This window comes from Trichoderma asperellum, chromosome 2, assembly GCF_020647865.1.
Source record: "Trichoderma asperellum chromosome 2, complete sequence".
Taxonomy (NCBI): domain Eukaryota; kingdom Fungi; phylum Ascomycota; class Sordariomycetes; order Hypocreales; family Hypocreaceae; genus Trichoderma; species Trichoderma asperellum.
This window is the reverse complement of record NC_089416.1, coordinates 1,148,346-1,173,047: the sequence shown is the minus strand read 5'-3', so window position 1 is coordinate 1,173,047 and position 24,702 is coordinate 1,148,346. Positions and strand designations below refer to the sequence as shown.

At 50.7% G+C, this 24,702-nt stretch overlaps 9 protein-coding genes across 9 annotated transcripts; 4 read left to right on the top strand and 5 right to left on the bottom strand.

The window, feature by feature from the left end:
- The first annotated feature begins 337 nt into the window (after positions 1–337).
- Positions 338–4,926, top strand: TrAFT101_002697 (uncharacterized protein). Its single transcript, XM_024903446.2, has 2 exons — positions 338–2,474; positions 2,554–4,926. Exons 1-2 carry the CDS (start codon positions 684–686, stop codon positions 4,801–4,803), a joined length of 4,041 nt encoding a protein of 1,346 aa, XP_024763819.1. The 5' UTR covers positions 338–683; the 3' UTR covers positions 4,804–4,926.
- A 270-nt stretch (positions 4,927–5,196) lies between these two features.
- On the bottom strand, positions 5,197–7,663 carry TrAFT101_002696 (uncharacterized protein). Its single transcript, XM_024899504.2, has one exon. It carries the CDS (start codon positions 7,177–7,179, stop codon positions 5,602–5,604), a length of 1,578 nt encoding a protein of 525 aa, XP_024763818.1. The 5' UTR covers positions 7,180–7,663; the 3' UTR covers positions 5,197–5,601.
- Positions 7,664–10,837: 3,174 nt separating this feature from the next.
- Positions 10,838–11,455, top strand: TrAFT101_002695 (uncharacterized protein; the record flags this gene model as incomplete). The annotated part of the gene is made up of 1 exon (XM_024899352.1): positions 10,838–11,455. One exon carries the CDS (start codon positions 10,838–10,840, stop codon positions 11,453–11,455), a length of 618 nt encoding a protein of 205 aa, XP_024763817.1.
- Positions 11,456–11,855: 400 nt separating this feature from the next.
- On the bottom strand, positions 11,856–14,192 carry TrAFT101_002694 (uncharacterized protein). The gene is made up of 2 exons (XM_024909503.2): positions 12,734–14,192; positions 11,856–12,668 (listed from the first exon to the last, which is right to left on the bottom strand). Exons 1-2 carry the CDS (start codon positions 13,931–13,933, stop codon positions 12,507–12,509), a joined length of 1,362 nt encoding a protein of 453 aa, XP_024763816.2. The 5' UTR covers positions 13,934–14,192; the 3' UTR covers positions 11,856–12,506.
- TrAFT101_002693 (uncharacterized protein) lies at positions 13,356–15,510 on the top strand. Its single transcript, XM_024904976.2, has 2 exons — positions 13,356–14,819; positions 14,893–15,510. Exons 1-2 carry the CDS (start codon positions 14,517–14,519, stop codon positions 15,451–15,453), a joined length of 864 nt encoding a protein of 287 aa, XP_024763815.1. The 5' UTR covers positions 13,356–14,516; the 3' UTR covers positions 15,454–15,510.
- A 527-nt stretch (positions 15,511–16,037) lies between these two features.
- TrAFT101_002692 (uncharacterized protein) lies at positions 16,038–17,205 on the top strand. The gene is made up of 2 exons (XM_024903445.2): positions 16,038–16,121; positions 16,211–17,205. Exons 1-2 carry the CDS (start codon positions 16,093–16,095, stop codon positions 17,070–17,072), a joined length of 891 nt encoding a protein of 296 aa, XP_024763814.1. The 5' UTR covers positions 16,038–16,092; the 3' UTR covers positions 17,073–17,205.
- A 15-nt stretch (positions 17,206–17,220) lies between these two features.
- On the bottom strand, positions 17,221–19,716 carry TrAFT101_002691 (uncharacterized protein). The gene is made up of 3 exons (XM_024899503.2): positions 19,087–19,716; positions 18,851–18,976; positions 17,221–18,777 (listed from the first exon to the last, which is right to left on the bottom strand). The coding sequence occupies exons 1-3, from the start codon at positions 19,180–19,182 to the stop codon at positions 17,530–17,532; spliced, it is 1,470 nt and encodes a 489-aa protein (XP_024763813.1). The 5' UTR covers positions 19,183–19,716; the 3' UTR covers positions 17,221–17,529.
- Positions 19,717–20,901: 1,185 nt separating this feature from the next.
- On the bottom strand, positions 20,902–22,964 carry TrAFT101_002690 (uncharacterized protein; the record flags this gene model as incomplete). Its single annotated transcript, XM_024903444.1, has 4 exons — positions 20,902–21,732; positions 21,802–22,561; positions 22,633–22,776; positions 22,900–22,964. 4 exons carry the CDS (start codon positions 22,962–22,964, stop codon positions 20,902–20,904), a joined length of 1,800 nt encoding a protein of 599 aa, XP_024763812.1.
- A 480-nt stretch (positions 22,965–23,444) lies between these two features.
- Positions 23,445–23,798, bottom strand: TrAFT101_002689 (uncharacterized protein; the record flags this gene model as incomplete). The annotated part of the gene is made up of 1 exon (XM_066126673.1): positions 23,445–23,798. The coding sequence occupies one exon, from the start codon at positions 23,796–23,798 to the stop codon at positions 23,445–23,447; it is 354 nt and encodes a 117-aa protein (XP_065982777.1).
- Between the last annotated feature and the right edge of the window lie 904 nt (positions 23,799–24,702).

Sequence of the window (24,702 nt, the reverse complement as noted above, 5' to 3'; positions counted from 1 at the left end):
AGGATGCAAATGCAGGAAATGCTACAATCTCCATAGAAACTCAGTAATTCGCTGCAGGCGAACACAATATAGAGAGAGGTATTAATGTATTGTCCATGTATAGGTGCGTATTGGCTACATGCAGCTCGGTTTATGCCCAACTCCAAATACAGGTTCAAGTAGCTGTTTAGAGAACAAATTAGCCATCCTTCGAAGGAGTCGTGAGATTTAAAACTGCATGAACTAAACTTCGGGGTTCGGATTGCTCCGTCACACACTCTCCGTTGGGGGTCACAGGGGATCAGATCCACAAAATCAGAATGCTTGGCCAAATCCGAGCATGAAATAACGGCCATATCGCCTATCTCATGCTTTTGCCCGTGTCTTTTGTTTTCCATCTCTTTTTTTGTCCTCCAAGAGGGGGCCGATTTGAATCTCTTGGGAAAGATCAGCCATCCATCCGCCGCCTTGGTCTCAGCTTTGAGTTTCCATCACTCTGACACACGAACGATTTTCCTAGTTAATAAGCTGGGATTAAGCTGTGGCGCAACCGTCTCCGGTTATTTGGGTCAAACATTGTCAGCATCCTATTTTGCTTTCCAGCCATACAGACATTTCCAACAATTGCCAACATGCCCGTATATTGACTAGCCATCAAGCCACCTTTTTGAAACTTCGAGCCGTGTGGCGCGCGTCCTTGAGCCATGGCTCTAGCTGATGAAAGCAAAGAGCATGGTGTTGGGCCCGTCGCCGCAGTTGATGTGGAGAAGGCGGAGCTTGCAAGCACAACGGATGTATCTACAGATGTGCCCCTAAACCACAACAAGCTCGATCAGAGCCGCTTCTCCATCGCCAACGCGGCGAATCTATCTCTCGACGATGTCGAGCCTACCGATGTTCAGATTCGGGGACTTACAATCACCGTTGATACTTCTCCCTCATGGCTTGACCCTTCTACATATCCCGAGCTGTTCTCCGCCAAGTTGAAGGCTGCACCATGCATCAAGACCCTCTTGCACTCAGTCGATGCCAATTTCAAGCCCGGGACACTGACGGCCATCATAGGCGGCAGTGGCTCCGGCAAGACTACACTGCTTAACAACCTCGCCGAGAGAGTTGTAAGCTCCAGACTCAGTCAGCAGGGCCTGGCAACATTCAACGGCCGGGTCGGCGTGAATAGTGTCCGACATGCCTATGTTATGCAGCAGGATATCCTGTTACCGACTCTAACCGTTCGAGAGACCTTGAGATATTCAGCCGACCTTCGACTGCCTTCGTCAACCAGTACTGAAGAACGCGAGAGGGTCGTCGAAGAAGTCATTCGTGAGCTTGGCCTCAAAGAGTGTGCCAACACTCGCATAGGAAATAGCCAACACCGTGGATGTTCCGGAGGTGAGAAGAGACGTGTGAGCATTGGTGTCCAGCTCTTGGCAAACCCATCCGTGCTATTCCTCGATGAGCCGACCACTGGTCTCGACGCAACAAGTGCATTCCAACTTGTACGAACCTTAAAATCATTGGCACAAAAGGGTAGAACCGTCATCACCACAATCCATCAGCCCCGATCAGAGATTTGGGATCTATTCGACAATCTGGCCATCTTGTCCAAGGGCAGCCCCGTATTCTCCGGACCCGTCTCTGAATGTCTCCCTTGGTTCAAGGAGCTTGGATATCAACTACCGCTTTTCGTCAACCCTGCAGAATTCGTCATTGACATTGCTGCCGTGGACAATCGCACCACTGAGCTAGAAGAAGAAACTTCAACTCGCCTCGAGAGACTGAAAGCGGCATGGAAGGTAGAAAGCGAAAGTCGATTTCCACCTATACAAGACATTGCCGTGATGGGGAAACGCAAGAAGCGCCCGCAGGCGGCGAGGCATGCAGGGTTCTTTCGCCAAGTACGAATCCTGACGGACCGGACTCTGAAAGTCACATACCGAGATCCTCTCGGCATGACGGCATCTCTGTTGGAAGCTGTCATCATGGGAGTTGTGGTTGGTTACTTGTTTTTCAATCTCGGCCGTGATCAGGCTGGTATTCGATCTCGCGAAGGCCTCCTCTATATCGCCACTGGTCTTCAAGGCTACTTGATTCTCATGTTCGAAACGTATCGCTTAACCATCGACATCCCAACATTCGATCGCGAGTCATCAGAGCACTGCGTCGATGCTGTACCGTATATCCTATCTCGGCGGTTGGCCCGTCTCATTACAGAGGATTTCCCGGTGCCATTCTTGTTTTCTCTCATCCTATATTTCATGGCTGGATTCGATCATAATGCCGAAAAATTCTTCACTTTCTTTAGTATCGGCTTTGTCAACCATTATGTTTGCGTCATGTGTGCTTTTACATGCGTGGTGGCGGTGAGGCACTTCCCTGGGGCCAGTTTGATTGCCAATTTTGCCTTCACAATGCAGAGTATGGCATGCGGTATGTTCATACAAAGTAATACTATCCCGGTTTACGTTCGGTGGCTGAAATGGATTACTTGGTCGGTGAGTAATTTTCCCTTCGGCTTTATGCATATTGCGATCAATCCTTGGAGAAAGTTGGGAGCTAACGATACCACAATAGTTTTATACCTTTGGAGCATACTGTGGAAATGAGTTCCAAGGAAGTTTTTACGACTGCCCTGAGTCGGGTGGCCCTTCAAATCCAGCCTGTCTTCAGTATACCGGAGAATTCATCATGTCTTCCCTTGGCTTCCCCAGAAATTGGGTTGCACGCCCTATTGTCTGTCTTGCATCATTTGTCGTCTTTTTCTTCATCTTATCAGCTATTGGGCTGCATTATATAAAAGTCGAAATGACCATTGCTCGATCACGAGTTTCAGATACAGACTTGTCAGCCGGAAAAGAGAAGATGACAGCACGATCTATTGCAGAAGTTCGGACCATTGATGTCGAGTTGGAAAACTTCTCTTTAGATCTCGATAAACGAGCATTAAATGGCAAGAAATTGCCACGCAAGAATATTCTTCAGCCTATAAATGTGAATTTTCAGGCTGGTACTCTGAATATCATTATGGGCCCGTCTGGAAGTGGGAAAACATCGCTTCTCAATTCAATGGCACTGCGACTGCGCAACTCGATTGGCACTCACTATCGTCCGTCTGGGAAAATGTCATTCAACGGCGCAGTTCCATCCGCTTCGGTTGTTCGATCTGTTTGCTCCTATGTCTGCCAAGATGACGATGCTCTTTTGCCCTCATTGACGGTTCGTGAGACGTTGCGATTTTCCGCTGCACTGCGACTGCCATCCTTTATGAGCAAAGAGGAAAAGTACCAACGCGCTGAGGAGGTGCTCATGAAGATGGGGTTGAAAGATTGTGCGGATAACCTGATAGGTAATGATTTGGTCAAAGGTATCTCAGGAGGAGAGAAGCGGAGGGTATCCATTGCTGTACAGGTTCTCACAGATCCTCGAATACTCCTCCTTGACGAGCCAACGTCTGGATTGGACGCGTTCACCGCGAGTTCGATAATGGAAGTTCTGCAGGGTCTTGCAAACGAAGGCAGAACGCTCATTCTTACCATTCATCAACCCCGATCAGATTTGTTCAAGCACTTTGGCAATGTACTGCTCCTCGCTCGTGGCGGCTCCCCAGCCTATGCTGGTCCTGCGAAGGATATGCTTAATTACTTTAGCAGGCAGGGGTACCAGTGTCCGCAACACTCAAACCCGGCGGACTTTGCCTTGGACATGATTACCGTCGATCTGCAACGAGATGATAGAGAGGCAGAGAGCAGGGAGCGAGTGGGAAAACTCATCGAGCACTGGAAGAAACACTCATCGGGAGAAGATATGTCTCGACTTCCGGGGATTATTGAGACCGATGAGATGGACGAAAAGAAGACATCCCATGATGATATCAACATAGTAGCGTCGAAAGAGTCGGAACGTCCACGTAAATCTTTCAATAAAGCCAATCTTTCAACGCCAGCAGAACTCGGCGCCCTTGTCCACGAACCAGCTTCCCTCACCACCGCCTTACCTTTACTCCTACATCGTGCCGCCATCAACACACGCCGCCAGCCTCAGCTCATCATGGCTCGCACGATGCAAGTGGTGGGATTGGCCATCATCTTCGCCCTCTTCTTTGCACCGCTGCATCATGACTACTATGCAGTGCAAAACTGGATGGGTTACATTCAGGAAGTCGGTGCCTTTTATTTTGTCGGAATGCTGCAGAACGTGGCCATCTATCCAACCGAACGAGATGTCTTTTATCGAGAAGACGACGATGGAGTGTATAGTGTTGATGCATTCTTGCTTTCTTATACAATCCTCGAAGTTCCCTTTGAGATTCTCAGCTGCTTGATTTTCGGCATCTTAATGTGTCTCGCTGTCGGTCTTCCCAGGACAGCAACCATGTATTTTGTCTCAGTATTTGGCTGTTTTGGTATAGTTTCATGTGGCGAAAGCCTTGGCATCATGTTCAATACTGTCGTCAGCCACATCGGTTTCGCAGTCAACATCATGGGTATGTTCCTCTCAATTGCTAACGCCATGGCTGGTATCCTTTCTATCGATGCTCCAAAGGCCTTCAAGGCGTTGAACTACCTCTCGCCTATCCAGTATTCTCTGCGCGCCATCGCCCCTTATGCCCTTCGCGATGAGAAATTCTACTGCAAACCGGAGCAGCTGCTTGCAGATGGTACGTGCCCAATTGAAACAGGTAAGCAAGTGCTTCAGCTGTATGATTTCGACGACAATCCGGTGGTGAACGTGGCAGCTTTGGCGGGATGCGTCGTTGTATATCGGCTGTTGGCCTGGCTTTTGCTGAAACTGGCGAGAGCACGATGGAGCAGCTCCAGGAAGTAGAGAGACGGAGAGAGAGATGTGCAACTTATTTTCTTCACTGTATATACTTGGAAGCAATCGCGTAGCACGATGTAGATACTGTAGATATAGTAGTAATTCTAAATTGATATCCGTATACCCGCGAACATGCACATGTCTCGGCCCCTCGTATCGATACAGGCCCATCTTTAATCCGCCATCGAACATTCCCGACGCCCGTCAGCATGCTCCAAACCGCACTCAGGACATTACGTTACTCCAACGTTGTCCTATTGAAAGCATTTCTCAATAGTGCATTCCAGAATCCATCGTCTTTCAGCCACAGCCTCTAGCAAAAATCGCATCATCGTATTACAACGTTACTGGCTGACGTCATGTCCACCCAGAGACACATCAGCGAATGATTATCCAGAACCCTCGCCTCCCTTGCGTCTCTCCAGCTGCTTCATTCAACCTCCACTACAAAGTTCGGTCAGGCGTCAAACATTTGGTAAAAATGTCTCAAAGCACAAGTGGTGCATAACGTGCACATATGTTTGTAGAGTTCTGCGCTCTTTAGATGGTTCATTAATGGAATATTATTACTACCTCAACATTATACTCCCAAAACAAAATGTCAGCAAGGACGTTGCGCCATCAAAAACAAAAAAATCATCGCAGTCGTGTACAACATTGGTATGCCCAAGGTAAAAGATGCCCAGAACGCCCGCCCGCTACGCACCGAATTATGCCATCTATCTCTCTAGCCGTCCATGCATATGCCATACTCTCATCTTTCAAAATGCCTTGACAAAATCATAGAATCGTTTTTCATGTCGTTCAAAAAGTTCTCTTCTCGGTGATGGACTCGCCAAATGGCTTGCCCTCGATAAAGCCGTCGCCGGGAGCATTCAAATCAAACACCTTACGACCACGAAGCCACGTCTCCATAACGCGACCGGTAAATTCGTGGCCCTGCCAAGGTGAACAGCGGTTCTTCCAGCGCATGTCGCCCTGGGTAAAAGTCCAGGTGTGGGTGTCGTCGAAAACACAGATGTCAGCGTCCATGCCAACCTTCAGAGCGCCCTTGCGATGTGACAGACCAACCTGCTCGGCGGTCGCTTGGCAGCAGAGGCGAACCATGTCCGTGATGGTTGGCGCCTTGGAAGATTCGGAGCGCTTCTTGGCAGCGGTATGCAGAATAGGCAGACCAAGACCGACGGAAGAGATGCCACCCCAAGCAGCGAAGAAATCGCCACGGGCTATGGTCTTGCCAGCTACAGCGTCTTTGGGCCCATTGATGTCAATGGCAGAATCCGAATGAGGCATCGAGGGCCGCTCGAGGTGATCGGGAAGCAGTTTCAGCTGCGGAGTGCAAGGCGAGTGATCGGATACGACGGTCCGAATGCAAGAGTCGTCGGCCACCAGTTCTTCCCACAAACCATCTCGGTTGTTGGCCTCGCGGATAGGAGGGCAGCACTTGTGTCTGGTGTCACCCTTTTCGATCTCCTCCGCCGAAAGTCCTAGGTAATGGAAGCAGGTTTCGGCGGTGATGTTGATGCCCCTTTGGCGGGCCGCCTTGAGGATGGGGATCGCTTGCGTCGCCGACAGGTGTACAATATGCAAGTGCAGCGACGGAGCGATATGGGCGTGTGCAAGAATTTCCTCAATGGCATACGTTTCGAAAGAGGGTGGTCGTGACTCGAGGAATGTGCTGTAGGCGGTCAATTCGCCTTTGGGAGCGGCAGGAGGATCAGACGTCTGGACGGCGTCTCCAACCGAGTCGGTAATAGGGGGAATCATCTCGGCGTGGAACATCAGAGTGGTCGGCTCGTGCTTGAGAGTTTCCATGGCCAATGCAACATCTTTGGCTGACACGGCAGGAAACTCGTCAACGCCGGACTCAATAAGAAAGCCCTTGAATCCTCTAACGCCGGCCTCGACGAGTGGCTTCAGCTCGTCTGAATTTCCGGGAATGACTCCGCCGTAGAAGCCTACGTCTACCCAGCACTGGCCGCGGCTGGCCTTGAGCTTCTCCTCGAATCCTTGGAGAGTAGTTGTTGGAGGGATGGCATTGAGCGGCATGTCAATGACTGTGGTGACGCCGCCGCTCGCCGCCGCTCGGGTACCGGTCCAGAATCCCTCCCATTCGGTGCGGCCAGGCTCATTCAGGTGGACATGGGCATCCACGAGGCCGGGAAGCAACAGCTTGGGAGAGTGGTCTACATAGGTAGCGCTGGGAGGGAAGGCGGAGGCAGGGAGGATCTCCGGCACAACAGAGACAATCTTGCCGAGCTCGGGGGATACGCATATGGTGGCCGGAGAGATGACGAGGGAGTTATCCGGAAGTGTGAGGACTGCTCGAGTCGAGACGAGCACGTTGAGAGGTCCGACGTTGGAGGTGTGAGTAACGGTCATCGTGAGGACTACAGACCGTGGGGATCCTTGAGGGCGCTGCGGTCGTGGGGGTTAGGCGAGATGGGCTCTTGGGAGCGAGACACCGCTACTTCTAAGAGGCCTTCACGACGAGAAACAGTAACACGAGGCGCGCAGCCAGAGTACGATAACTTCACGAACTACTGATGGAGAGGAGAAGCAAGAGGAAATACGAAATAAGAAGAAAAGGAGAGGAGAGGAGAGAAGGAGGTGGCCTGCGTGAGGCAACCGCATCGTCGGCCGGGCCCGATGACACTCCTGAAGCAGTCTAGGCCATCTGGTGGATAGTGGCGGGCTGGCCTTATCTCAAGTCGCGATGATACGGGGCGAGCGGTAGATAAGAGTGGCTAAGTGGCCGGAGATGTTGGTATTGCACGGTCTCAACCTGGGATTCGGTCTATCTACCGGCCAACTAACTCGCTGTTTCCTCCTGCGGCAGGTCTCCTAGCGCAACTGCAAAATTTTCACTCCATAGCGGCAAAAAGCGAAACGGAAAAAAAAAAAATTATAAAAAATGAAGGGATTCGCAAAGTCCGAAGATCACTAACAATCAGAGAGAAGGCAAAGGAAAAAAACCGAAGGCCCACCCTTATCGGCCTCGCCCGATGGGCCAGAGCAGCCAGGACAAAGATCGGATCGCATGGCCATGGGTGGCAGGCTGCGGTTGCGCGCGGCCAATCAGCATTCGATCGAGTAAGAGTTACTCGACCGGCGCCAACAATCGCGAAAAAAACTGAACGACTTCGGCGGAGTCGGGATTGACGATAAGCGAGAGCACGGCTATCAAAGGCGTTATCAGCGGTGGAGCTCAGGGTCTTCCGGATGTCGGGGCTTGCGCCACAGGAGAATGGCGGCGTGGCTGAATATCAGCTCTATTACGGAGTACATTCAGTGGTTGATATTTCGGATAAATGGACCGTATAGCCGAGCGTGGCACGATTCCACAAGAAGAGGAAAAAGAGGGGATTCCACATGCGCGACACTCGCCTTGCCTCAACTAGGAGTAGCTGCGCCTATTGTAAGTGCATTTCATATACCACCGGCGTAGTACTTCGTATTGGATATTCAACTCTGTCGCTCCGGATGGAGTATAAGAGATAGAACAGAGCATCTTCATACCAACGATCTGATCCCCAACAGTTTGATGCAGCTCAGGAACAAAGCACACACTCATGCTATCTATCTAACCTGTATCGGTTTGAAGCCCTGTGAAAGAGTAAATGCGCAAGGCCTAACATATTCACGCAAAGCCGCGCATAAAGCACAGTTCGCTAAACCATATCATATCCTCACTGCACACCCAATGACCGCCGACCGTCTGTCGTATTCTTGTCGAATCGTCTTTCAGCTCAGCTCTCTCCCCTCTGTTACCCCATGGCCTCAAGATACGAGGTTGTGAGACAGCTCGCAGTGTTTCCCGGTCGAAAGTTAAAGGCCTGTCTGAGCATAACCTACGGTTGATGTAAGGGAGATTTTTGACAAGCCCCGCTCAAAACAATGTGTCAATAAAAGGAAAAGAAAAGAAGCATGTGAGGGAATCGCTTAGGCAGCATATGAAAAGCAGGCTGAGGCTGATTCGCTTGCTGCAGCTAACTTACTACTACTACCGCGCCAACCAGCTTGATCCCCTGGAAGGCCCATACACTCTCTGAGAGACTCAGAGATTGGATTAGTCTTTTCTGTCCCACACCCGTTAATGTATGTTTTAGTCAAGCCAGGTTACTGAACTTGCTCGGATGATATCCTATTTGCTTTCCCCCTTCCCCACACGAGAGAGGAGTGGGAAGCCACTTCACGGTAGCAAGTGCTTCTGAATGAATTAAATTCACACAAGAGAGACGTACATTACTGAGTAATATATCGTATAGCAATAAGTTCTACTGACGGTGTAGACAATTATTGACGACGCATGAATATGCATATATGCTAGGAATGACTGCTATTGATTGCCACTAGAGGCTGAATCTTTTGTGCCTATTTTCTCGCACCAGCGCTACTTATAGGTACTCGCTACAAGAGTTACCAAGGAGAAAGTTACGCTTGTATTGTCGATGACGAACCAGAGCGGTCCGCTCAACTATGAAGCACCAGCCCCCCGACAAACTATGTTACAGCCCGTGTATTTGTCCAAAGGGATGTCTCCCGGGCTATACATGTTCAAAGCTGTCACCGAAGAACGCTTTTATTGGCCAATAAAGAGACCGGGGAACTCAAACGTGACAGCTATTCAGATGTAAATGAGGCTTGTGCAAGTGGTCGTGTCTCAAACTGACAAATATCTGTCACATGTGAACAAGATATGGAAACAAAATAGCGCCAAATATGTATCTTGCTTCAACTGAACTGTCTTGGGCTGACCAGGCAGAGACAAATACTAATGCTTTTGCAGGAATTTATCTTGACCTCTCAACACATTAGTGCCGCTGCAACTGTCTTGTTATTTCCTAACTCTGGTCGACCACTGTAGGAACCTCGACCGACATTGAAGCTGAAGTCCTAGGCTGCTCATCTTTTCTTAACCTTTTGGGCAGATCTATACACATCTCCTCGTAACCTCGTTCAACGACATCAAACTATTCCCATATATCCGAATGACGCCTAGAGAGCCTGGCTGTGGTTGAAACAATGAGGTGATTCTGTCAGTTGTTTGCTACGTGAATTGCGTGAATATGCTTAACTCACGCTGATTCCATATCCAGCCTAGCAATGACTATGTCTTGGCTGCGGCCATTACTATTCCTTGGCTTGGGTGCCTTCTGAGACATGGATCTGACCGTCTAGTTAAGATGTCTCTCATTTACGACTCACGCTCTCTATAGTGACACTATTGGACCCTTGCTCTCTTTTTACCCCTCCTGGAACGACTGATGAATGGCAAGGCTCGCTATCTCAATTGTACGCTGACAGTTTCCTACACGAGTAAACTGAGATGTCACTTATCCCAAAGAGGAGCACAGCATCTAATAATCTCAAGTGCGAGATATATGACAATGATAAAAACTCTTCATATAGCTCTCTTAACGAACAAGCTACTAGCCAGATGTTGTATCAGCATTTATCATGCGTGGCCAGCCCAGTTCACCGTTTCCAGCAGCCGGGGAGGAAAGGAGGGGGAGGAGCAATTAGACTTGCTTTTGTTTTTACAACCCCAGGCCCCAAATAAAACAACGCAAAGCGACTAGTGACAACGATAGCCGCCGCCCCCGATCGCAGCTAAATTAGCAGCATGTTCCATCACAGCAACCCACTTTGGAGGTGCCCCAAACATAATTGTGACAGGTCCAACGTGCCGCATAACGCGCCCCGGAAAGCTGGGGCCTGTCGTTTGATGTCAGAGGTCTCACTGGTTGAGCCAATGTGTATTTCCCCTCGAGGAGGGGGAAGTGATCGCTGGGATGCATGAAGAGAGTGAGTGACTGATTGATGCTCCTCAGAACATGTTAAATACCCCGAGAGTTCCTGCGTTTGAGAGCAACTTCTTTCCTCAGAGCACTCATCTTTTTTCATACATACACATCTCTCGTCTACTCCATCCTCTCATCTTGATTCAAGCAAACAGTCATTCACCTCTGCCACATTCTCTCGCGGATAATCCCACACTGCAACCGTCACATCTCAGACTCTCCCACTTCAACCAACAATGTGTCCAGACCACACGGATGTCCGCCCCTTCAACGAGCAAGAGACCGACGTCGTGCTGCAAAGCACCCTCCGAGGCCCCTTCCACAGCCCTCCCGTTCCCGCAGAAATGCTCGACGCCATGTCGCCAACGTCCTACGCCTCACCCAACTCCCAGGTGTTTCCCAACCTCGCCATTGGATCGCCCGGCCTATGGACGGCCGAGAATTCTCCCCACGCGGCCATATTCCCGTACATGATGAACGAGGCCGGGGAGCATCTGCCCATCTCTCAGTACACAAACTGCAGGGCCGATGCTGGCGTGGACCAGATCAACGGCTTCGTCTTCGTCTGTGACACTGGCGTGGAGGAGCTGCAGAGCCCTCAGGGACGCTACCTTTACAAGGACTGCAAGAAATACGGCTCAGGAGCTCAGGTCAACGGCGTTGAGATTGTGGTGCACGGCTCCATCAGGAGAGCTCCAGCACCGCCCGCCCTTCCCGGCCGATGGGATGGGATGGATATGCTCACTGCAGAAGGCAGAGATGTCAAGGGGGCATATCGGAATCAAATTAACGGGGGGAGGATCCGGCCGATGAAGAGGGCCGATATGGGGATGCCATCTGGCAGTGCCCACTGAGGCAATAGTGGTTCGGTTTGGTTCATTGATGTGAATGGGGGTTTGTTGTCTCCGATTTAAAGAAGGGGCCTTTTGCATTTTGCCGGCCAGTCTCGTTGAATCTTTTTTTTTTTTCCTATTTTATATTTATATGGTTATTTGACTTTGATTCTATTTGAGATAGTAATATAGAGCTTGTTCTGTGTTTATCTGGGTCATTTCAAGTAGGCAGGCCAAATTGATTGTTTTTGCTTTGAGCCATGAGCTCTATAAATTCCATGCCGCCGTCAACCATGTTCATAAAGTATATGCCTTCTCGGTGCTCAAGTTGCAACTCATGCCCAAAAATCGCATCATACGTGAAACTGTCCTTTCAGGCATCCTCCACGTAGTAATAAGGCACAGATACTACATGCATGTATGCGCTTCCAATCACGATATACCACGTCGTCTCTCCACATGTTCTCTATAGGAGATGGACAGACAAACGAGCATGAGAATAAGCAAATGGGACGTTTTATTGCAGTAGACACCGCTTTCAATTCAATGCTCCTCTACTCCAATCCAACCCGTCCACCCCCAAGTTGCCCACTTCAGGCAGCCATCCATGAGAATATCCAATCGCAATGTTTATTTTAGTTTCTCCTCTCGTGTTGCACAACTTTTGTCTACACTTTTTTTTTGTCTCTCGTTAACTTTTCTTCTTTTTTTTTTTTTTTTGTCTCCCACCTTCTAAACAAATAATCGACCTTTTTCTATCAACATCTGCATACGTGCGTACTCCATAGATAAAATGATCTCCTTTTTTTTTGTTTCCCTTTCCTGTCTCCAGAATAAAAAAATGTAATAAAGGCGGAAAATGACTCTTCTTAGTTAAACACCGTACCAGATCCCCTCTTTTCGGCCAACCTTTTGTCCTCTTTTTTGGTCTTTCTCTCATTACACGTTTTTCTCCGCCCAGTGAGTGGAATAGTGGTACAAGGCGCCGTATCAATAGTGCGCTCTCTTCGTGATGCATGCTATATCAGTATTGTGGTTGAGTGTGGTTTACCCTTAATGCTCTTGAAATTGGTTATTTCTGGCGCTGAATCGTCTTGTGAGCCATTTCAATGAGTCCATCCTTGGCCTCGCTATCGGGGAAGTCGGCAATGGCAGCAATCGCTTTCTCAGAGTAATCATAAGCGAGAGCTCGGGTCTGCTCAATACCGTCGCTCTGAAGCACCAATTGGCGAGCCTATAAATCATGTCAGGTTATGGAATTTAACTTGATATGTACGATAGGCTATATAAGCAACTTACCCTTTCAACGTCACCCTCTTGGGCAAACTTGCGCCCAACGAGAGCACCAAGCTCCGGCATCTGCTTCCAGGCAAACAGCAGGGGTGCTGTCGCCAGACCCAGCTCCAGATCCGCTCCACTGGGCTTTCCCAAGTCTTTGCCGGTCCGGGTGTAGTCCAGCATATCATCGACAAGCTGGAAAGCCAGGCCCAAGTTGCGTCCATACGAATAGGCAGCCTCAACGGTGTGCTGGTCAGCGTTGCCCAAAAGCGCAGCTGCTCGGCAAGACTTGGAAATAAGACTGGCAGTCTTGAGGTACGTCTTCTGCAAGTAGTAGCTCAGGGTCTCTTCCGACCACTTGGGGCTGCGCTCATCGCGCTCCGTGTTCTTCAGTTGCATGAACTCGCCCTCAACCAGGTTGGCGATGACAGTAGCCAGCAGCTCCACAACCTCGGCGTTACGTAGTCGTGCCAGCGCAACAGAGGCCCTGCCCAGGAGGAAATCACCCGCCAGCACAGCCATCTTGTTGCCAAACTCCAGGTTGGCCGACGGCGCACCGCGCCTTGAAACAGAGTGGTCGATAACATCGTCGTGCAGCAGAGATGCAGTGTGGATCAGCTCCGTGATTTCTGCGAGCCGTCTCTGGCTCGGGAGGATATCGAGGTTTGCCGACTCGGCCAATTCGTTCTCGTACGATGTTGTGCTTGACATTGGGTTGACATCGCTGAGAATCTGCAGCGGGGATAGTGACGTATCAATTCCCCTTGACGTCTCGGGAGCGGCATGGAGAGGGCTCTTGGGGCACAGATGCGTGGCCCGCGACATGAGCAGGACGATGAGCGGCCGAACATGCTTGCCCTCGGCTTGCGTGTAGTACTTTGCGACTCGGTCGAGGGCGGGGTGGCCTGATCCCAGCAGCTTGCGGATGTTGCCCGTCAGAAACTTCATCTCTTTGGCGACAGTTCGCAGAGGGTCAATCGTCATGGTATCCTTGGCCGCTCGCTTGGCAACATTGCCCACCATGTTGGAGGCCACCTGGACGGCGGCAGCCCATGCTGAGTTTCGGTTCGCGCTCGAGTGCAGCGCGGCTTGCTGTGCGCCCAGGACCCTCAGGCCAGAGCTCGAAATCATGGGTCGCTGGCAGAGAATGCAGGTCGATGCTCCCATTCGGCCGGCGACTGCATCGCGCAGCGCCGCCGAAGCTCCCGCACGGAGCTTCATCTGCGAACAGATCAGGTTGCGGCAATCGAGGGAGGCGGCGGATGCTGGCGGGAAGGTCCTGATTGCGGCGACTCGCACAGTGTCTCACAGCGTTCGAGACGCTAATTGAGAGAAATCGAGGATTGGTGAAGGGCCGCAAAGTCGTGCGGTTCAATCGGCCGTTGAGATGAGGAGATTCCTTCGTCTGGTGTTTTGAGCGCCCGTCCAGCTCGAATCCAGCCTTCCGAAACTTTTGCGCAGCCGTTTGGCGGGACTTTCTGATGGAGCTGAGGGGCTGAACCGGGACCGGTCGCAGCTGGTCATTGGCCGGTGGCCTTCAGCGCCGCACGCCTGGGCCTACAGGGGCCTCGAAGCCCTGTAATGCTACTGCACAACAGCGCTGTAGCTGTCCTCTAGCGCTCCGTAAAGCTCCGGAACGCCCGCCTTGCGTCCTGAGGCCTTGGCGAACCGATAGCCTATTGAAGCTTCCACCTGCAAGCGGCCGCGCCCCACTTATGGCCGAGCTGCGTATCCGTTGGGCTCATGGATTGAGCCGACCAATCTACAGACACCATAAAGAAAGAGCAACGCTCTCCAGGCCATCATGGTGCTTTTAACAATGACGCCGTCCATTGTGGACGCATTAAAGGAGGTGGAAGAGCCGCACAAAGCAGACGACCAGGGCACAGCAGACGAATACAGCAACGAGGCAAGCCGGGATCAGAGCAATGACGCAGCTTCATCATCGACAGAGCCAGCCGTTGGCAACCCCATTTCCCACAGCGATATAGTCGGCCTTTACAGGAGGCTCAGGGCTACAGAGGCTTCAGAGCCCAAATATAGTCTAGAGCAGCTGCTTCAAGGATCTCACGTCTACATCCCTCCTCCGCCACCAAAACCAGAGCCGGTGAGTTTCAATTCCGAGCCATGTAAACCAAGACCAACCACCAATATGCTGACAATTGCCTTTTCATCACTAGTCTGAAGAATACAAAGCTCTCATGGCCCGGCTTCGCCGCGAAGAAGATGCCCGCGCCTACGAACGCATGGTCAATCCACCGCCTCCCCTCGAGACATTCCAAAACCGATTTCCCAACGCCGCCCATGCCTTTGCAGAGGCCAACCGACCTTCCAAAGCAGAAGACCTTGGCGACGACGAAATTACATACAACGAGGTGCAGCGTCAAGTAATGCTCATCATCAATTTCCTCGTCAGCATTGTTGGAGTTGCGGCTACGTTATGGATTGCCGGCCGGTGGTGGAGCCTATCGTCTCGAGTGTTCTTGACGCTTGGCGGCAGCATAGTGGTTGCCATCGCGGAAGTGGCTGTCTATTCAAGCTACATGTGGAGGATGGGAGAGGCGAAGAGTAAACAAGGTGCTGTCAAAGAGATCAAAGAAGTGGTCCAGTCCTGGGTTGTGGGACAGGAAGGAGATGATGGCGGTGACAAGAGTGTCTTGTTACGGAGCAAAGGCGAAGAGGACGAATCAGTAAGGAGAAGGATACCGACGGTCTCGGCAACAGAAGGCCCAGAGTCTTGATATTTTCGTTGTATGCATATTATTTGTACACTATTTACAAGCGTTTTGTTAATTCATCCATCTGTATACATTTGTACTTTTGGCCTTGTGATGTTTGCGTTGTGCCTTAACCGCAGACTCGAGTTGTCGCTACTCCTAGTATAAGCTGTCAGTCGGAAAACACTCCACCTTCAGAATGCAATACAGCGATTTCATTAATTCTTTGTAAGCCTACTTTAGCTACAAAGTAACTTTTTCAGAGCTTAGACTCTTCCTACTAGTAGTAGTACTAGCAGGATAGAGCAGAGCCAAAGCTCTCAACGGTGAACTGCAGAGAAAGTGGATGCATGTGACATCGCGTAAAGTGTTCGCCGTCGCGTCTCGACGCGTCTGCGTGGGGCCAATTCTCGAGAACTGCCGTGAGCTCTGGGCCTCTATTTTGTGTTACTATTTTTCCAGCGCTCCCTTAAGCCAACATCTTACATTTTCAGGATCCTCGCTAGCCCTGTGCTATATCTCAAAGCAATACGATCATATTTTTTTTTTTTTTTTTTTTTCTGTATTCGCAATTCTTGGATGCCGGTTTTTTTTCTATTGAATGACACTTAATTTTATCATTGAGAATCCGAGTCACACGTGCGAGTTCGTTTTGGAGCAGCCATGGTGAATTCCTCGCCCGAGTTTTCAATGTCAGTCTTTTTGTTTAAAAAAAAAAAATTCATCACCAGAATTTCCATTAATTAAATACACATTTTTTGCTTACCGAAGATTCATTCAGAACCAAGCCAGGACTACATCACCTCCGCAAAAGAGACAAGCCACTCCGTACATACGGCAGACAAACATCAACGCCAGAGGCGCAAAGTGAGCCACTGTCTAAAAAAGCACGGTTATCAGCACCACGAGAGGAGCAACAGCAGCGACGGGACAAGTCTACGCCACCTGATGGCGTCACAAAGTCCAACGATAATACGACGGCAGCAGGCGCATCAGAGGCAGCTCATGAGCAAGATACCTCAGCTCAGAACAACAAGACCGATAAAACTGGCGAGTCTCTTAAAAGGGGATCCATCCTGAGCTACTTCAAGCCAGCTTTACAAATCCCCAAGGCCGCAGCGCCATCGCAACAGCCGCAAGATTCACCCCCCGAGGAAGAACCCGCTCCTTCTCCGCAGTCATCTCTGAAACCAAAACAGCCCGCAAAACGAAAACCTCGACTCCTCAAAATTAAAGCCACCACCATACACGAACCATCCGATCAATCATCATCATCATCTTCATCACAAGAGACAGACAATCACGCCCCTCCCAAACGCCGCGGCCGCCCTCCTCTCAAAAGCACAATCTCCAATGCCCCCGCCGTCACACCGGAAGCGACATCATCAAACAAAGATACCATCAGCTCATCCTCCTCCTCATCGCCATCACCAACAGAGAAACCCACCACCAAGCCGAAAAAGAAACCGTCCCCGCCCTCTATTCAGACCACGCTCAACATCTCCGCCCAGGCCGCCTTCTCGGAATGCAAAATCTGCAATACCGTCTGGAATCCTCTCTATCCGGATGATGTGAAATATCATACTAAGACGCACAAGGCCGTTTTGAGGGCGGAGAAGAAGCGGAAAATGGACGAGTTATGATGTACACACAAAGGCTTTGAAGTCTTAAGGCATACACAACTAGCATACGGGAGAGCGATTGATATGTATTTCCTTTTTTTTTTTTTTTTTTTTTTTTTTCTAAATTTGCAATGTATGGGGATAAAAAGCGACGTTAGACTGGTAAAGAGTAATATTTCATACCTAGGTAGGTAGAGGTATTATGGAATAGGCCATAGAGATATCTTTTAAGATTTCACGATACCACTCCAGTTACATAAGAAATATTTTTTTAACTCATATATCAATTCAACATCCCATCAGAACTCATAACACCTAACTTAGCCCCCCTCTCGCTCATTAATAGTAGATATACACATCACAAACTGCCCCATTCACTCTTCACAGGATATCATATAAAAATGGAAAAGAAAACTCCTCGCTCCTTCACTCAGTCTGCCTCTGAAATCTTTGACCACTCCCAACCTCCGTCCACATACTAAGCAGCCGCAGATTTCTCTTCCGACGTCACGCCCGTAATGCCAACTTCCTGCGCTTGGTGCTTCTCGGCCGACGAAGTCGTTGCAACAGGCGACTTTGGTTCAGTAACCTCCGACTTGGCTCCAGCGACGGCAGCAACCGCGGCTCCTCCGGCCGCTGCGCCTGCCGGAGCGGTCATGGTAGGCGAGGTCGCCGTCACAGGGGATGTAGGAGCCGAGCCAGCCGCTACGGTAGTAGACCCGATGAGGCCGTGGATGACCTGGAACCATCTCTGGGCATCGGCAGGGGTGTGAGCCTTGAAGTTCAGCTCGGAGCTGCCAGTGAGCTTGCTGCTCAGCGTGCCACTCTTATCCTTGCCCTTGATGGTGAATTTGTCGCCGGTAGGACTTCCAATAACAGCATCGGGGAGGTAAAGAGACAGTTCGGGCTTGGGATCGGTGCGAGTATCGTCCGAGTCCTTGAATTCGTGCAAGAACTTGGAAGGCGTAACCACATAGTAGCCGGTCGAGTAGCCAAACGACAGCTTATTGCGCGACTTACGCTCCAGTGACCCCTCAATCAGCGTCTTTGTCGAGGCGTGCTCCATGTTAGGGAACTGAATGGCCTCAACAGAGCGCGGGGGGTCGTTAGCGTCGACGAGTCTGTCCGCGAAGCGCTGCGAGAAGTTTGCCCACTCAAACTCGCGCGGGATGCACTGGACCGTGCCGAGCATGTCATTGTGCAGCGCGCGGATCTTCTCTCCCTGACCGCCGGCGAGCTGCGTGAACGCCTCCATGGCCTGCTGGACGACCTCGAGGACGTGCGACTCGAACGTGCGGAAGTTGTTCTGCACAGAGACGAGGTCGTTGTGGTGGTTGTTCTCGGCAATGACCTGATTGTTCAGGCGGTGCGTCACGCCGCGGCGAACGACGTACGGATCGTCGTGGGAGTCGATCTTTGCGCCGTGGGAGTCGAACGCAGCGGCCCGCTGGCCGAGCAGCTCAATGTGCTTCTGCGTCACATTGCGCAGCTTCTCGACCTCCTTGGCCCCCGCCTGCGCGCCGCTGGCGAGTTCCTTGGCCTTGTGCTTAATTTCCTTGTGCAGACGGTCGAGGATGGGCAGGACGGAGCCCTTGATGCTCTTCTCGGTCTCCAGGTTGGAGTTGATCATGGCTTGGGTATTAGTGCGCATGTTTTCGAAGAAGCCGGCCACACCCCCGAGGCTCTGGTCGAAGTGGTGGCCCTCACGGAGCGGGTTCGAGATGGTCTGCTCAGATATTCACCATGTCAGTCGCCTGCGCAAGGAAGAATCAAACCGGAATCAGGGGCTCATCGCGCACCTTTAGGACCTTCTCGTACTCCTTTGCCTGGCGGCCGTGAATTTTTTCCACCGCCTCGACATATTCCTCGAGGTATCCCACCATGTGTTTCCATGCCTGCAAGCGCTCTGCAAGCAATCCAGAGGTCTACCAATTTGCGAAACAAAAAGAAGAATGTTAGCCACAAGTTCTCACGTCATTGCATTAATTCAAGGTCTCCTCCCCGCCATGCATTATGCTCATGCTGCGCCACGTACAGTATTGGGATCCGCCTCGGGAATAGCACCATCGCTCAATCCCGTCGTAGCACGCGACGGCAGCGCAGTGGTAGTTGGCGAAGCAGCAGCGGCCATCGTGTAAACAGAGAAACGACTGTTTCGAGTTTTAGTTTGGAGCTCTTCCGGCTGAGTTTAAAAGGGGGGTATATCGTGGAGTCCGCGCAAAAGGAAAAAAGAAATGAATAGAAGGCAAAGAAGAATGAGAGAATACAGGAATTAAAAAATATGGACTCAAAAATACAGGGCTCGATCTTCTAGGTTCCCCAGATGTAGAATCAGGAGAAGTTGAAAAAGTGAGAAGATATAGCAAGGAGCGCAAGCTGAGGAGATCAAATTAGAGCAAAAGGAGCGTCACCGATCTGGTTTTGGCTTGGCTTGGGAGGTTGCAGTCAATGAGGGACAAGATGCGTGGACAGAGTCGCCGTTGATTGGCCTGCTCGTCTTTGGGATGCCACCTCCCTAGTCACACATGTTAACTGCAATGGCGTTAGCCGGGAGGGTCCTCCACGGCGTTGCAGTAGGAACGTTCTTAAAATCGGGCCATTGAAGAAAAAAAGCAGAGATAGAGCCGCCACCGGGCTGCTAGCGCCCATGTGTTTTAGCAGCTTTGGCGGTGATCATGGTCGTACATCACAGTGTTTCGGTTCAGATGATGTAAGTGCCTACACAGTCATTGCCTACTGACTTGCCATCACTCAGTTAGTTTTGCCGCCTGTGGTTTTCTCTCCCCACAAAGCCACCATGCAGGCAAAACGAAGGTCATCGTGTCACTTTTCTGCAGAGTGGGGGGTTTGCAACTTATTCGTGGTAACTTTGCTGGGGTTAGGGGGATACGAAGCACAGGTACGAGACTCTCCGTACTCGTATTTGCCATTGACTCAACTCTTCCAGCGCCTCTTGTCGCTTTTTTCTTCAAAACAATGAGCTTTCTTCTATCAAGATGCTGCATGTTCCAGGCCCCCTCCAAATCTTGATTTACGGCCTCTAGCTCAAATAGTCCAGAGACTTAGTCTCAGTCGTGACGTAATGGGTACAAGCCAAAGTTTGTCTCAGAGGACCCTTTTCTTGCCCCGCCAAGTCGGGTGCCAAAAGTGACGCTCTGCAACGACTCAAGCATCGTGGAACTCGATCAGCTTGCGCAACATATGTACATCGTTGCAACCGCAGCCTGTTGATTGCGTCAGACACAGTGCAGTAACCTCATCCGCCCAATGAGAGGCAAGACGGCCAATTAGCATTACTAGTCCCCTGCATAAGTAGAGTTTTGCCCCTGGACAATAAGAGGCTGACGCCTCATCCAAAGTAAAAACGTAGCTTGTGGGGTAAGCCGTACGAAACACTGTCACTCAGCATGGATTGATTGATTGCGAGGAAGATGGAAATGCTCTCGGCAGAGATAATATTGAATACATCAGCCTCCTCACCATTGCTGTATTGAAAGCTTATGGGTATTTTCGTCATACAATAGTCCCCAGCCAATTCGCCAGTACAATATCCGTATATCTAGAAGGAAAAAAGAGAAAGAAAGAAAAAATAGAACAGAGAAAAAGAAAAACAAAAAAGCGATGATACCCTCTAAACCGCTGAAAGCCCAAGTCTATGTGCTGTATCCTGAATTCCAACTTGTAATCGCTGACGCCTGAATAAACAATCCGACCGACCGTGTGAAACCCGCCCAAAAGGAATAAAGTAGAGTATAGAACAAAAGCAGTTGCTTGACTTTAAACAGTTCTGAAAATGAGAAAGTATGATTAAATCGCTTCGTGGTGCAAAATTGTATATTGTCAAAGAGATTTACTCTGCGACAGTCTGGTCTCTGGCGCGGAAGAGAAGAGATCTCCTGTGCGACGTTGTGTCATCCGAGTGAGATCGGGCCATGGGGGGCGATAAAGCTCTGGCAACATGTTGCAAATGCCCCTCGCCGGTTGTGTGCTCGGTTATAGTCGATAGAGTGTCATTGCCGTTGCTGGGCTCAAGATTTGGCGGTGTCCGAGGAGCGCTCAGAGCCGTTTGGTAGTCGGGAACAAAGGCGCTTGTCTGGGTGCGAGATCGTGCAGGTGTCTTGACTGCTGTCGAATAACTTGGCACTCGGTTCAGCTCGGCGAATTCTGCAACGTCTACCTGAGCCCGCTCCCCTGAGCTCCTGGCGCTGGATTCTTCTTCTTCGCTGTTCGTTCGGCTCAGGTGAGCTGGGGTTTGAGAATTTTGAGATGCATGGCTTGATCCGTGCGTAGGTGAGGCTCTGCCGGACGCATTATGGACGGATTGATATGAGCTGTTTCGCTGCGATGGATCTAGCGAGACGTCTGCCAGCCTAGACGAAAGCGCAGCTGGCGTTATAGCCGCGCTGAGAGAAAATGCTGCCAGGTTTTCGGAGGAGCCCGTCCGGGAGTGTCCATAAAAGGGGCTGTTGAATCCAGAATGGACGGCTGGTGTCTGAAACCCGGTTACATCCACTTCATCGTAAAGCTGGTCGAGTACGTGTTCGCCATATCCGGGAGGCGCAATTGATCCAAGGTCCTGTTCAAGGGTCGCGCCTCCGGGAGCTTGGTTAACCAGGTTGCCTTGCTCGTCGAATGGAATGTTGGGTGAGATAAAGATAGAAACCGGGAGAGTCGCTCGTAGCTATTGTGCGCATTAGCCAATGTCTCACCTTGCCGAAAACCCACAGCCCCATCGCCGTGAAACACTCACCTCAGAAATATGTCCGTCCGGGTTCTTGAGAGCGACAGTGAGCTTAATCTTATGTCTTACTCTGATGCCATGGTGATTCAGATCCTGGATACACTGGCGCAGTTTCTTGGGCAGCTCAAGCGGTTTGGTCAGCAACCAGCCCTCCTGTCCACTGTCTTCAATCATGTCATGCCAATGCTCCTCGCGGTCCACTGCAAACTTCCAAGATGCAACGTCTCGCTCTGTTCGGTGTTCTCGCATGTTGAGGCCAGTAGCTCCTTGGATGAAGCAGTCTCGTATCTCGACCATTTTGGCAGTGATGTCTCCCAATTCCAGACCCTTTAGTAGCGGGGTAAATCGCATCTCCATGTTAATGGTGCCGCCAAAGACTACGGCCTTTTGGGGGATGACAATGGAGTATTCAATCTTGTTGGGCCAGATGTTCTCGACGCTCATTGCGTGCAGGAATTCAAGCGCGCCAGGCTCGAGTGTTCGGATGATGCGGAGGTGCTTGTAAGCGTGCAGGTCATAGGCAAATTTGCCGCGGCTGACGGTGGCCTTGAGTCGATATGTGATGGATGCTTCGGGGATGCCCTCGACACTTTCGGCAGTGTCTCCAGGTAGAGTATATTCGAACGGATATTCATAGTTTCCGGCGGGGAGCGTCATGCTCTTGCCGTGCGTGCCGACAAAGGCTGGCCATCTGTGGTCGAGGATGTTGACCGTTCGGTCGACTCTCTGGCCCGTCACACCGGGTGTGCTAGATCCGGGATCAGACCAACTGTGAAAACGGATGATAAAGTTAGAAATTATACACACTGATAAGGTGAATGGTGGGCTGAGGTTCCATACTGCAGGCGGAGGGTTCCAATCAGACGTAGATGGACGTCCTCCATGCGAAGTGGTGAAGACAGGCATAGTACCACGACGCCTTTGAGGAGCTGTCCAGAGGACTCCTGGTCGTTGCCACGGAAAACGATGAAATCATCGTCTAACCTAAGAATCAAGCAGAGTTAATAGGCTGAAAGGCGTAGAAGGAATTGGCATAAGGTAGTGGGCATATTCCCAACATGCCAAATGGTGGTTGCGCCAGAGCTATAAGGATAAGATAAAACTCACCTAACATCGAATAGGCTGTAGCTATGACGTCCTGTCACCGCGTTGAAGGGATTAAACGAAGGCATGGTTTAGGGCTGCAAGACCGCAACAGGATAACAGCGGCCAAGAAAACAACCCAAGGTCGGGGAAAAACAAATAACAACAGAGATGGTATGAAGGAAGAAAAAGAGTAAGACAGAGGAAAAATCCAAGCGAGAATCAATAAGAGGTGGAAACGCCGAAAGCGCAGACAAGACGATCGTTGGCACTAGGATTCAATGGGCTGACCTGCCACGCGCCGCTGCGCTACCACCCAGACGGTTTTTTTTTTTTTCCTTGCTTCCTTTTTTCCTTTCCCTCGCCTCTGACACACACACCCAGAGCTGAGCGACCCACGACTTCTCCGTGCAAAAAAAACTCCCAAGTCGCTTCGGTTTCGGTCCTATGCCACCGAGAGCGCCTAAACTTGATAGCAGTGGGGCTAGATAAACGCCTCAGCCAGGGAATAACAGAGGGTCTTCCGTCAAGAGCCGGTGCGGTTGTTGGCCTCGCAGCTAGTTGCCCGGCTAGTGGATCCAAAGAATGCGAGTGAGAGGGACTGTGATCGGATGGCGCAATGCAGGGGGGTCTGAGACAAGCGTGAAGAAGCTGATGTTGAGGACGGATAAGAGAGGATTGAGTGGTGATTTGTGCGAAGCAGGTGAGTGTATATGAGAGAAGAATGTTGCGTGAGAGACGAAAGGAGGAAACAAGTCCAGATCCGGAAGAGAAAGAAGATGAGATGAGATGAGGCCTGGTCTGACCTGACCTGACCTGGCGGCAGAGTTTGGACAAAAAACGATACAAGCTTCAGCCAAGCCTCGGGAAAACCCAGAATCACAAGGCGTCCAGAAGTACGTGCAGTTCGTGCAATGCATCATCGATGAGGAGGTGTGGAACTCTTTTCGTCAACCAAGGACGCGGCCTCAGCCCGTGAAGCTTCCAGTGCAGAGCGGCAGGCCGGGCCAACCTCCAGCATGGCGCAGCCGCATCCGTATCTGCAACCGGAACAATCAAGGTGTCCGTCCAAGATATTACTCCTACGGGTATAATGGCTGTTTTGATCCATGATACGGATGCCCAATCGAGCATCAAACCCAAGCCGGCAGTTTTTTATTTTATTTTATTCTAGCAGTGGGACAAAGGAAAAGCCCCCAACGGAATGAAGCGATCTCCCCGCGGCTCAATGCCTGGCCGCAAAAGGGTTTCAAGCAGTACCACAAAGGAAAGGTGTGCACATGCCTCGTGCCTCGTACGTGCAGCGGTCAAACAGGCCACAACTCAGTCATGATGATCACAGCAGGACGAACGCCGGGATGCCGAGTGCCGGCGCGGGTTTTCGGTGGGTTTGGGTGGCGGCTTGACACATGCCAGCGCATGAAAATCGAGGCGGGATGGCTTCTAAAAATCGAAGCCTGGATGGAAGCCCGAAAACGGAGAATGTCGCCGCCAGCCGAACCAGGTACGGCCACCGCCCATGAGTCGTGGCACGCAAGGGGAAAGGCCGTCAAGATGACGCCAGGGCGTTTTGTATATACGCAAACGGCACGGGCATAATTTTTTTATTTATTTTTTTTTTTCTGCTCTGAAAATTTTACTTGCTGAATTTCTTCCCCTTTTGAGTTTCGCCGTCAATGCTGGCCGTGTTAGGGCTAATAATATCACTTATGGAGCCTGATGGATGGCGTTTTATGGAACGCTTTGCTTTAAAGCTGAGCCGAATCGATCAACGGCAAAATACTTCGTACAAAGTATCGCCAGCTACGCGCATCTCAATAGTGCTAA